Raw genomic sequence first — 14,179 nt, forward strand, 5'->3', positions numbered from 1 at the left:
TTCCTCCTCCCAATCATCTCATTTTTACACCCTCCCTCATAATGCCTACCGCCCCCTCACACACACACACACACACACACACACACTTTCCCCGACGGCCCCACCAGTCTTCATTATTCCATTTAATATAATAATTTCATTGCACAGGCAGATGACAAATAAAACAAAAAATGAAAGCAAAATAAATACAAATAAACATACATGCATAAAAAAAAAAAAAAAAAAAGGCCATCGGACCGAAAGTTACTAAATTAATACTTTACTGTACCTTCTCTGCTGGTGCTGCTTCGTCGTCATCACTGTTGTTGTTGATGTTGCCCTCTCGTGACTGGGCAACTGGTGCTAGTTTCCAGTTAACATCACACAATTTAGCTCAGCAGATAGTTTGGTCACAAGAGCCTTGAGAAAGCTGAACACTGTCACCATTAACCCTCTCATGGTAGGTGAAAACTCTTAACATTCTTTTCCAGTTAACACGACCATTTTCGGTTTCTCAGTTACCATACGGGCGCAGCGATTCCACCTGTCTTCTTAAAATCTCCCGAGTCTCAGGAAATACACTTTTAGTTCAGTACGCAACAGAGAGTTACCTGTTCATTTCAGACTATAACAAGTGACAGGAAAAACAAAATATACAAACTGGGGGTTATTTAAATATGACGTCACCTTGCGCAGGATACCGTGTTTACCGTCGAACACCCCCGACTTGGCGCCTTGTTTATCGACGATCTCGATCCCGGGACGCATCAAAGTATCAAATTCAATTTCAGAACTTCAGTAGCCTATAGGAAACCTAACGATCCAAACTAACTTAATCTAACTGTGGGGCTTCACCCCCCACACCTCAAATTATTATAACCAACTATAATAGCATTTAGCGAACCTGCCTCGAATACATTTCAGACCAAATCTAAATTTGTCCTCACTTAACTTTCAGTCTACTTTATTGTAATTGTATCCTGTCCTAACCAAACCTAATGTGCCCCAACTTTATCAATCGAAATCATCCAAACCTAGCATATAGACAAGTAATTTGAAATTACACCAAATAGAAGATGTGCGTTAGGAGATTTTGGTAGCAAGTTTAGCTTTCGGTGGTAACTTCGTCGGAGTTACCGTAGGCTGTGTGACTTATAAAGTCTTTGCCAGTATCTGTGGTGATATATGAAACAAGTATCCTAAGAAATAGGATATTTCGAAGACCCACACTCGTTCTTTTTGTAAAGTCTAATGTTGCTTAACTCTCACAGAGAATCTGCGGCTTCACATCATCACAAGACGCCAGTACCTAGCGTTATTCTCTATATAGCTCATCCAATTAGTAAGTATCCCATTGAGAGCGTAGTGGCCCGGGGCTAGACTACTTGGTCTATTTAAACATTCAGAATAAATAATGGCAGGATACTTAGCAATGACGCACAATGTCAAACTCAAAGTTTTTTTTTTTTTTCGTTTCAGCCCATAACTGTGATTCTTTTCCTTCTTCCTATTATTATTATTATTATTATTAACACCAGCTCCCATCAGCTGGACTTAGGACACCATGGTGCCCTTAGGCTGGGAAAATTTAGCAACTGTCGAGGACTCCCACACAAAGGGGGTCCTCAAAATTGGCTATCATAGTATTAATGAAAGATATTTAAACACGATTTAGGTTTTTAGTCTTTCAAATAACATCGCAGTTAAATAAATATATTTTAGAGCCTGAACGTTCTGTAGAAAACGTACAAGTATTTTTTTTTTTTTCTTTTTTTTTGTCAGGATATGAAAATCACAAGTTACGTTGGAGGACACCATCTGGCCCTCTTGGCCAGGGGCCGCGAAGTGCTAGGCCATGGCTATAGGGCCGAATGTCAGTGTGTGCCATGTGACCACCTGCCACACATGACAAAATCAAATGTGAAGTGCATACCTAAACCCTTTTCCTTCCAAACCAAATTAAATTCGAGTTGACTTCGCCCATTGACCTTGATAATTGACCTTTACCTGCGACCTTGATAATTTACCTTTACCTATGACCTTGATAATTGACCTTTCACTTACAGACAGACATATAGATAGATAGATAGACAGATAGACAGATTGTCAAATTTTTGCTTTTTATTGTGGAGTTTCAATACTAAAACAACAAGTACTTTCTATTGTTTTAATGGCAGGAATACATAACCAAAATCTGGAATCAACATGGCGGCTACTTTTACGCATAAATATATATATATATATATGTAAAAAATCAATTATTCATGTTTTGTAATGAAGCTAAGCAACCCACATCAATCCAAGCAATCCGCATCAATCAGAGAAGCTAAGCCATTTGTACATTAATAAAAATAATTGATGTCTGACGGGATGAAAGTAATGGGTGATTAACTGTGCATTGATGTATAACCCCATTGATGTACAGTAGAGTGTATTGATGAAACCGATGTGTATGGCCAGATGTATGCTTTCTTGCTTGTACAGTATATAGAGCTCTCCGTCCTTATGTATTGTGGGGACGGCTCTATATATGTATGTGCCTTGATGTAAACATAACCCTATTGATGTGGAGAGCAATTTTAGGCCAAGTTAGAGTGGACGGAGTATAGGCTGCATAAAAACGCGAAATATCTGACTCCCTGATACAAAATAATGTTGATAATATTGATTCTCTTCTACAAAATCCATAACATTGATGACTGCCTGTGAATAACGTATAAAAATGCATATGTATAAAATGTGTAATATATATCTGAGTTATTACTAGAGGCTGTACCTACCCAGAAACAGCCTAAATGATAGATGGATAGATAAATAGATGGATAGATGGACGGAGAGAGAGAGAGAGAGAGAGAGAGAGAGAGAGAGAGAGAGAGAGAGAGAGATCACCTATTCATTAACCTAATACCTCAAAACACACCACAGCTAAACCAACTAATCTGACTTTGAAATCATTATTTTCGCTAAGCCTTATATTAAAAAGAAAAAAATAAGATACATGCCTATAGGAAACCGTATTGCAATGACAATAGAAAAGATAGATAGACAGATAGATAGACAGATAGACAGGCAGACAGACACAGACAAAATACAGGAAGACAAACAGGCAGACGGACGGACGGACTGACAGGAAGACAGACAGATAGACAAAAGAAATAGGAAGACAGACGAATAGACAGACAGACAGGCAAACACACAGACAAATAGATAAATGGATAGACAAGTATAGATAGATAGATAGATAGATAGATAAACAAGTAGAAATATGAATAGATAGATAGACAGGTAAATAGACAGACATAGATAGATAGATGGATAGACAGATTAATAGATCAATAGATAAAAGTAGATAAAAACACCTCCTCGAACTGAAGGGGTTAAATTGGACTACCCTTATCTTGCTTCGAAATTCCTTAAGCCTTTGACCCTGTTACGGCAGTGGTTAATGTCCGGGAGATATGTCCATTAGTACAGGGTTTTGTCCTAAAGTTTTGTCCATGAGGTTCTGTTCAGGGGGTTGTGTCCAGCGGCGATGTCCCTGAGTTGGTGTTCACAAGGTGGTGTCCAAAGGTGATGTCCGTGAGGTTTTGTCCAAGGGTTTTGTCCAAAGGTAGTATCCTGTAGGTTGTGTCCTAGGGCAGGGTCCTTGAGGCAGTGTCCACGAGGTTATGTCCAAAAGCAGAGTCCTAGAGAATATGTCCAAAGGTTATTTAAGATATCATGTCCATAGGTAATGTCCTGTATGCTATGTCCAACAGGTTCTGTCCAAGAGGTAGTGAGTAAGAGGCAATGCATAAGAGTTCTGTCCAAGAGTATGGCTGGGGGAGGGGGAGGAATTCGCATTCTCCCTAACACCTCTTCCTTAGCGATTTATTCCCCAAACCATCCAATTAACATCCTCCTTATAGTTCCTTATATCCCCGTAATATCGACATAGAGTGAATGAATAGCACACAAGAATGAAGTAACAGGGAAGAAGCAAAAATAAATCGGTGAGGAAGAGGTGTTTGATTGCTGATTTTTTTTCTTTTTTGTGGCAGTGTCCGAGGGGTGGTTCAGAGAGCTTGGTCAGTGATGAATCGGTTACCCTCAGAGTGCTGGCCCAGGTAACGGTATTTCCTCACACCGTACTGTCCTGTAACGTAGTAATACATTAGTTAGATCGTAGCAACGCGGTAGTAACACAGTAACAGTAGTAACACCATAGTAACCTATTAGTAACCTATTTGTAACAGTAGTAACACCGTAGTAACATATTAGTAACCTTTTAGTAACAGTAGTAGCACAGTAAGAATAGTAACACAGTAGCACCACATTAGTAACATAGTAACACATTAGTAATAGTACTAACACAGTAGTAACACATTAGTAACATAGTAACTCATTAGTAATAGTACAAACACAGTAGTAACACATTAGTATGAACTGTACTGAAAACCCTGTGACTTTCTCCTTGTGTGCAAAACCTCTGTGTGTACCTGATTTACCTGTGTGTGTGTGCAAATCCCCCTGTGTGTACGTGATCTACCTGTGTGCACGTAACTGACCTATGTGTGTGTACAGGGTGATGCAGAGGCAATGGATCCGTTCATACCCTTGTGCGTAAAAGATCTACATTTGTGTATGCAAGCTATGTGTACACCTGATTTACTTGTGTGCACGTAACCTGTATGTACGTGATTTACCTGCTTGTACGTAACTGACCTGTGTGTGTACGGGATGATGTAGTCCCACTGGATCCGTTCATGACCTTGTGACCTTGTGAGGGTGAGGCAGAGGGTGAGGCAGAGGGTGAGGGTCGCCCTTTCTCAACCTCACCCTTACCTCCCTGATGCAGAGAAAAATAGGAATATGTAAATACGAAGAAAAAGAAATGTGATCCAGTAAGTACCAAGAAAATACAAGGAAATGTTAACGAGGAGGAGCCCGAGGATGAGATGGAGGGATGGAGTGGAGAGATATTTGGAGGGAGGGCAGCCAAATGGTAGAGGATAGGGTGAAATGGAGACGATTTGATTGTGTCTGCCCCTAACTAGATTAAGACGTCTTGCGATAGACAGAAAGTTTCGTTGCATCACATGAATATCTGACATATGGCATATATGAGAGGGAGAGATGGCTGCTGGAACAATCATGGATTATAGCGATTTTTTTTTTTTTTTAACCTGATGAAAATCCTTAACTTCTTCCTACTCAGCTGTTAACGAAGTAAAGCCATACTAAAGGATCGAAATAATTGCTAACTAGAAAGCATTCATAGAGCGCATACCTCCGCCAACGTTAATATTATTATTCCTGCACCCTGATCCGGATCCACCTCAAAATCCAGTAAACTTTTCCTTGGCATACTGCCCACCTCTCCACCATATTTCACTGAAATTCGATGACAGCATTTTGAGATAACTCGTATCTTGTGCATAAGCAGACAGACAGTGGTGCATGCATTAGCCTCAGTCCAACTTAGTTGGCGGAGGCAGATACGAAGAATCATTCTTATATCATAGCTCAGTCGAATTATATGTAATCTGGACAGCATATTCAAGGTGTGGGAGCGACCCATTTCCGTCAGATAAAACAAACCACTTACAATAATGACGTGAAACCCACCGTCCTGGCGAGTGGTGGTGATGTCTGCGTTGGTGTGGTGGGCGGCGGTGTGACAACAACAGGTCTGGCCAGGGCGCCCCTCTTGTTAGCCTCCCGCACTTCACCGCGACGCACACCACGAGAGTCGAGGAACTTCAGACGAGGCAGCCGGTGAAGCACGTACAGCCTGGCGGTATAGGAGGCTTCATATAGGGGTGTACGAGGGATATCTTAACACATAGGTTCCTATGAGCCACCCTTTCCTGCCTCACACACCTCGCTACGACACACACAGCAAGGGTCCAGGAATTTCAAGCGAGGAAATCAATGTAACATGTATAGTTTGGTGATGTAGGACGTTATACTGAGGTGTGACTGATGTGTGCTATTTAAAAGTGGTTTTTGTTTGTTGTTGTTGTTGTTGTTGTTGTTGTTGTTGTTGTTGTTGATCCCTGGCTCTTCTTGACGCGAACCAGTGGACTTCATGCTAAAGTTATCCATATTCCACCATCTTCTTTTCGGGGGATAGGGAGGATTTTGTATAACATGGCAGCGTAACTGTTCTATGATGTCAATGCCAATGCGTGAAGGTGTCCCCCTCCAACACTGCTATAAGGATGACCGGGTATATGCATGTTTTGTTAGAGCCAGTATTGGTCTGAAATGAGAGTGACTGCCAAACGGGAGTGATTTTTCTGCCAGGGCCAGCTCGCGTCCTGGGCAAGGCGTCGGAGATGCTGCTGCTGCTGCTGCTGCTGCTGCTGCTGCTGCTGATGATGATGATGATGATGATGATGATGATGATGGTGGTGGTGGTGGTGATGATGGTGGTGGTGGTGGTAATGATGATGATGACGATGATAAAGGATCTGTTCGTACACCATATCAGACAGTTGTCAAGATATCTCACAAGCGGTTGTGAGCCAGTCTACTAAACTGACATGTATTCTACAATGAGAAAAATATCATTTCACTCTAATTTTTTATTTCAATCTTCGTTTCCTTTAGCCTCCCTCCCTCAAAAAAAAAAAAAAAAAAAAGAAGACAACAATACGAACAAAAACAGCAATAATAACTCATTCTCCTCCTCCTCCTCCTCACCATCATCATGGCACCCACCTGTATAGTCTGTAGTCCCTCTCGTCCTTCTCTGGGCATGAAAGTTGGTCCGGACATGCACGGTTGCCCAGGAGACTCAGGTAGCGCAGGTTGGGTAGACGTTCACATAACTGGTCCAGTAGCCGCTCCAAATCAGTTACCTGAGGATGAGAAAAGCGAGTAGACAGAGGTAGAGAGGTAGAGGGAGAGGTAGAGAAAGGAAGAGAGATCGAGAGAGGTGGGCCTATCGTGACCTAGCTTAACCCCCACACCAAATCTTGACCTAATTCATCGTCCTCACCTCAATCTAACCTAACCCAGCCTAACCCAGTCTCCACCTAACCAATCTTACTCACCTTGTTCTTGTTGAGGGAGAGTGTGTGCAGTGTGTCTAGTCTGGGCAGCACCACAGAATCGTCTAAGTTGTTGTTGTCCAGGATCAGTTCTTCAAGGTAGGGGAATTTGTCCAGACCGTCCAGGGATCTGTTGACAAGGGGTTCAGAGCCTCATGACCACTTGCTGAGATTATTATGCATTTGTAGGTGGGAACAAGCATCTCGGTACCTTACTATGTCACTGAAAGACTGTGTGTGTGTGTGTGTGTGTGTGTGTGTGTGTGTGTGTGTGTGTGTGTGTGTGTGTGTGTGTGTGTGTGTGTGTGTGTGTGTGTGTCCTAATAACTACTCGTTTACTTTAGCAGTTTTAATCCGATTTCAATCAAGCTTGAGAGAAGGGTTCAGGATCAGCCAAGGAGAAGACAATGTTTTCGAGAACAATACGTCAAAGAGAGAGAGAGAGAGAGAGAGAGAGAGAGCGACCCACCTGATGGCATTGTACGAGAGATCTAGTCGCTTAGTCTGGAGTCCATAGGTTGCTCCGAGGATGCTGGGAACGCGCTGACAGTCCTGCCCCACGAAGCATAACTGTGGGAGAAAGAGACAGTGAGAGAGAGAGAGAGAGAGAGAGAGAGAGAGAGAGAGAGAGAGAGAGAGAGAGAGAGAGAGAGGGACGGTGGTCTGAGAATTTAATTATGCCCTCACCACAATTCTCTTTGATGAAAAAAGTATATTAAGGTAAAAAAAAGAATTAATAACAAACAAATACAAATAACCAGCCATATTTTCTCCAGTCGTCCTCTGTTCTGCCTGAAGATTATTTAAAACCAACGAACCATCCAAAGTCTTTAAAAAAAAGTCTAGGAGGCTTTGCAGCACCACTTCCTAAGCGATTTATTGCGTCTATTACAGCTGAACATTCTCTCTCTCTCTCTCTCTCTCTCTCTCTCTCTCTCTCTCTCTCTCTCTCACATGGAGATAGATGAAGATGTCTATATTTTGCCTTTGAATATATATATATACATATATATATATATATATATATATATATATATATATATATATATATATATATATATATATATATACATATAGTAAAATTTGAAAATTGTTATAGTAATAGTAGTAGTAGTAGTAGTAGTAGTAGCAGTAATAATAACAATAATTATAATAATAATAATAATAATAATAGCAATGCATGCAAAAAGGAAAAGAGATAAATGGGCAGGAAGGTACATTAGGCAGGCACGATAGTAGTCAAGGCAGACAGGAAGTTAGGCTGACAGGCAAGGCAGGCAGGAAGACAGAAAGGCAGGCTAGGTAGGCAGAAGGACTGAAAAATGTCAGAAATAAAAGAGGAAAGGTCTGGAAATGAGATGGAAAAAAAAAAAAGAGAAATGCTGAATGAGAGACCTTAGCCACAGCCGCCCGCCATGACAGTATGCATGTTCAAAAGCTTAACTGGTGAGGGGGGGAGGGGGCTCAAAAATCGAAATTGAGCCCCCTTTCTCACGTTTGAAATTCATCCCATGTGTGTACAGTACTTGATCATGGTTGGTGAATTGTAAAGTTTGAATTCGGATTTTTTTTTTTTTTTTTTTTCAGGAACTGGTTTTGGACGCCTGCGCATTTTAGAGATAGGCGGATGCGGCTTTGGGCTTCCCTTTTGACTCCTGGTATTTACACATCCTTTCCCGAGCAATAACGCCACTGAGAACACCGACCTGCCTGTGTCCTGAGGGGCGACCATCCTCAACATAGGTGAGAGCTGATCCCAGGCCAAGTTTGCCCACCACCGTAGCACTAGACTAAGGGAAGGAAAGGACACCAGTATCACTAACACACCCTAGCACACGTCTACCCTATTCTCCTATGCCCTAACACATGCAGAATCTACCCTAGCACTATATCAGAACACCCTAGCACGTCACCCTAACACACGTCTCCCCTTTTCTCTTATGCTCTAATACATGCAGAATCTACCCTAGCACTGTATCAGAACACCCTAGCACATCACCCTAACACACGTCTCCCCTTTTCTCTTATGCTTTAATACATGCAGAATCTACCCTAGTATGATATCAAAACACCCTAGCACATCACCCTAGCACCTTTGGCGTCCAGGACAGAATACAATAACATCCGTTGCCCCATCTACACTTCCGTTTAAAGAAGCAAAGGAACTTCACTCAATTGGCCCCGTGCTATAAAAAAAAAATAAAGTTAACAATTCTGGCAACTAAGTATTGAGATATGTTGCATGAGTGTCAGACTATACCCAGGAAATTAAGTGAAACCTCAGTGTTATTATTGCCATTGCACTTTTCACCTAGTTGGGATATCGCTGGTTAGGAGATAGTAGATCACAGAGGAGGTTATATTTCAAGTGGATTTGATAACACTCTTTCCGTGATGCGTCAGAGCTTGGAAAACCGCCTTGTAGAGATAGACAGACGAGACCAACAGACGCACCTTCTCATCCCACACTTCGCCAGGCTCCTCTCATTATTTTTCTACGGTAAAAGAGTTAGTGGACAGACAACGATAGAGAACAGGAGAGAGAGAGAGAGAGAGAGAGAGAGAGAGAGAGAGAGAGAGAGAGAGAGAGAGAGAGAGAGAGAGAGAGAGAGAGAGAGAGAGAGAGAGAGAGAGAGATATGGGGGGCAGCTTGATTACTCACTTGCAGGGTTGGTGACCTTCTCTCAGTACTCATATCACTGACGTGCAAACTGATACCCACAAATAAGGGCTGTCTAAGGGCTGTCTAAGGGCTGTTTAAGGGATATTTACTGGCTAAAAACTGTCTAAGGGCTGTTTAAGGGTGGTTTAAGGTCAGTTTAAGGGTTGTCTAAGGACTGTTTAAGGGCCAACACAAATACTCGAGAGCTTGTAAGGACTTATTAAGGGTTATCTAAGGGTAGTTTAAGGGCCAGATAAAACCCTTAAGGTCTGGAAAAGGGCTGTCAAGGGGTCAGGGAAGCTTGTCAAAGGCTTTAGAGGAAGGGTGTGACACGATAGCACCCAAGACTAACACTGAACCCAACACCCTAGACGCAACTGGCTTCCTCCTCTCTCCCCCTCCCTCCCTCCCTCTCTCTCTCTAGCTGTTTCTCTCTCCCTTTCTCACTCTCTCTAACAGGATCACCCTTACCCTTGCTTTCAGGTTTTTCTCATTTTAATTCCTTCTTAGCGCACATGGAGGTCTTCTGTACACTTCATAGTCTATTACTGAAACACACACACACACACACACACACACACACACACACACACACACACACACACACACACACACGATGTTTACCATACTACCTCCATGATTTTTTTTTCGCTTACTGATAGATGCCTCCAGCAGACAGATAGATATAGGAATAGACGAATAAATGTAAGAATAGATAGATGGACATAGGGATAGATAAGTGAATAGACAGATAGATTAAGTGGCTGCTTGACGGGTAGACAGACAGATAGATATATAGATAGACAAATTGGTGGATAAATAGTTAGACAGATAGGTGGAGAGATAGATAAACTGATCAGATATGAAGATCGTGTGTAAAGGTGAATATTATCTCTCTCTATCAGATAATATCATTCTACTTCCAGGTATTTAGAGAGAGAGAGAGAGAGAGAGAGAGAGAGAGAGAGAGAGAGAGAGAGAGAGAGAGAGACTGACCTTGCCTCGTGTCAAAACTTCTCACCTCTTTCAGCAAACCTCATCACTTCCTCCCCCCTACCCCCCCTCTCTCTCTCTCTCCCTCTCTATCTATCTATCTATCTCTACCAAATGATCTCCCATCAAGAGGGTAGGGATTCTGGCTTAGGTTAGTTGGTCCATTCATTTAAGTGACCAGTCGCTTCTTCATGAGCAGTATTATGTAAACAATATGCCTAACTACCTCTTGGGCCCGTATTCTCCTCTGTTAAGGAAGCTCCCTAACACCTCTTCTTTAGCGATTTATTTTTGGGTACGGCCCGTTAAGGAAGCGCCTTAACACCTTCTCCTAAGCGACTTATTTGGCTTACTACACATTGCCGTCCATTTCTGTGTTACTTAATTCATTCTTATAGCTCCATACTCTGCATAAATAACGTACAAAACGATATTAGCCAGCCGTATCCAAAAATAAATCGGCAAGGAAGAGGTGTTAGGGAGCTGAAATAAATAAATAAACAAATACATGAATGAATATGACCTTAACCACACACACACACACACACACACACACACACACACACACACACACACACACACACACACACACACACACACACACACACACACACACACACACACACACACACACACACACACACACGACCATCAAGTGATCCTGACCGACCCAGTGAATTACACACACACACACACACACACACACACACACACACACACACACACACACACACACACACACACACACACGTTACGTCAGCAGAGGGAAGTGGTGGTTTAGCTGGCCACGGAAAGGATAGGGTGACCAAAAGTGACGTCATTCGCTATAGATTACGTTTTTGTGGTTGCTGGTTAGTGGAGTATCTGTCTATCTATCTGTCTATCTATCTGTCCATCTATCTTACTATCTATCTATCTGTCCGTCTATCTATCTTACTATCTATCTGTCTGTCTATCTGTCTAGTGATGTCTGTCTGGCTGGCTGACTGTTAATCTATTTACATATCCCTCCATCTACATATCTGTCTGTCTGTCTGCCTCTCTCTCTATCTATCTATTTATCTATCTATCTATCTATCTGCCTGTCTGTCTGTCTGCCTGTCTACGTATGTATCTGTATCTGTCTATCTGTCTGTCTACGTACATATCTGATCTATAATTGTCTTTGTTAATCTCTCTCTCTCTCTCTCTCTCTACCACACAAGCAAGGTACATTAGTCTCAAATATCGTAAAAATAGCAATATAAAGCCAAGGCCAGTGAGCAAATAAACCAGTCTTATAATACAAACTGTTCTTAACTTTCACCATCATCATCATCATCATCATCATCATCATCATTATTATTATTATTATTATTATTATTAGTACTAGTAGTAGTAGTAGTACTAGTAGCAGTACCAAGTAGCAAGAGATTAGCAATGGCTGTGGTGCTAGTCATGAGGAAGTGTTACGGACAGGATGTAGAGCCGTTGTGTTTTTTATAACCTTCGCCACAGGTTTTGGACAGAGGTTATGTATTTACCCGTGCCTGTCTGTGTATGAAATATCTCAAAAAGCTGTTACCGGATATCAGTGAAAGCTGATGGACAGGTGGGCAGTGGATCAAGGAACAGTTAATTCGATTTTGAGGTGGATTCGAACCTGGGTGCAGGAGTAAATCATTAATTCTTTTGGCTTTGAAGAAGGTACCAACTCTATAGAGCCTTGAAATTGCGAAACAGGACAGGCTAAAACCGTAGACTTAACTGACTGTACGAGACCGTAAAAGCATTCGTTTGGTAGGAAAGGAGGAATAGATACTGCAGTAAATCTTAAATATCATTGGCGTTGACAGAGGTATGTGCTTTCTGGTTCTGCCACTGAGATAAACACAAGAACATATTGCTAGTCACGAGAAAAGTGCTATGGAAGGATGTAGAACTGTAGTGTTATTGCTGTGTGACTAAATGATAATAATAATAAAAAAAGAAACGAAGATCTCCTCCAGGTTAAGATGTAGGACCGATAGCTTGTCAATCTAATACTCTTTCTGTTTTGTCTGTCCTAGTAAACATTTATTTTTTTACGAAGTTCAATATATGGCCCGGTCGGATTCTTGGATTTTTTTTTTTTTTTTTTTTAAGCAGTTGCTATTGTTGTTGTTCAACGTCGGTCTCTCTGGCTGAGCAGACCCGTCTATCAAAAGTAAGAGTGCTTCTATATGGCCATAGTACAGGTACAGTACAGTACAGTACATACACCGAGCAAGGATCTGGCGCCCTCTTGTGGCAGACAGCGCCTCCCCAAGGTAGACCCAGAGTCCTTCCCCACGGCGAGATGCAGGGATATATGAGAAGGCTTGATTTCTGGGTGGACGCCGCATCTGCTCCACGCATGATGCAAAGCCCCACCGCGTGAAGGCTCCTCGTCAGCGTCTCACCCAACAGTATAAAGAGGGGCCTGAATGTACACCACTATTGCCACTTGTTTGCAGAGGCAAGAGTAGGACTTAAGACAAATTTGCCTGCCTGTCTTAACGACTGTCCTTTTGTTGATAGGTGTTTTGTGTTTTTTATTCCCCCCCCCTCACACACACACACACACACACACACACACACACACACACACACACACACACACACACACAACTTCAACATAAAAAAATATCAAGTCTGTGTGAGAAAAAAAAAGTTATTTCCTTATGTGAGCCTTCCTTCAGTTTAAGAACTTCATTAAGGGGATTCTTTGTATGTAGTATTCCTCAAATATTACTTGTGAGAGAGAGAGAGAGAGAGAGAGAGAGAGAGAGAGAGAGAGAGAGATCAAAGCCAAACTATTCTTGCTGCCGACGTACCTCCAGTTTAAGCACCTCATTATGCGGACTCCTGTATGTTGTGATGCAGAGGTGGGCAGTCATGTTGTCGCCGCGTAGCTGGCAGTACTTCCTACGCAGTCTCAACGGCACCCCACCGCACTCCACGCACTCTGAACCACGTATTCCCGTCAGTTTAGCAGGCTTCCTAACACCTTCTCTTCAGCGATTTATCTTGAACATTGTCAACTTAATGTTATATCTAATTTTGCTTATATAATCTAAAAACCGACATAGATTCATAAATAGTGTAAGCGAGAATATACATGAACATGAGGCAGAATAAATAGCTAATGAAAAGGTGTTAGGAAGCGTCCTTAACCGACGAGGATACGGACCTAATCCTTCCTTTAGACTTGGCGATGGTGGACTGGCGGTTTTGGCGGCGGCGGCGGTGGCGGTGACGGAGGTGGGGGTGGGGGAGGCGGCTGGGGCTGGCGGGGTGACGAGAGGGCGAAGGATATCAGTCTAGTTGCCAGTGGAGGCTTCGTAGAACATGCTCCTGGGCGATTTATTTTGCATTTTACGTGTGTTAACGTCGTTTTAATATCGACATATTTTACACCAATAACTTACAAGAGGATAGAAATATGCAAAATAAACCGCTAAGGAATAAGTGTTACGAAGTCTCTTATGCCACTTTTAAAAAATGTACT

General features: G+C 42.2%; 1 protein-coding gene across 1 annotated transcript; it reads right to left on the bottom strand.

The window, feature by feature from the left end:
• Window positions 1–3,997: 3,997 nt before the first annotated feature.
• LOC145392223 (leucine-rich melanocyte differentiation-associated protein-like) lies at window positions 3,998–13,876 on the bottom strand. Its single transcript, XM_080266678.1, has 8 exons — window positions 13,862–13,876; window positions 13,506–13,636; window positions 7,486–7,586; window positions 7,020–7,146; window positions 6,685–6,824; window positions 5,587–5,752; window positions 4,684–4,807; window positions 3,998–4,114 (listed from the first exon to the last, which is right to left on the bottom strand). Exons 2-8 carry the CDS (start codon window positions 13,566–13,568, stop codon window positions 4,035–4,037), a joined length of 801 nt encoding a protein of 266 aa, XP_080122804.1. The 5' UTR covers window positions 13,569–13,636; window positions 13,862–13,876; the 3' UTR covers window positions 3,998–4,034.
• Window positions 13,877–14,179: the final 303 nt, after the last annotated feature.

The sequence above is a fragment of the Coenobita brevimanus genome, chromosome 21 (genome assembly GCF_032717465.1).
Source record: "Coenobita brevimanus isolate Jiangsu-jjx chromosome 21, ASM3271746v2, whole genome shotgun sequence".
NCBI classification, from domain to species: domain Eukaryota; kingdom Metazoa; phylum Arthropoda; class Malacostraca; order Decapoda; family Coenobitidae; genus Coenobita; species Coenobita brevimanus.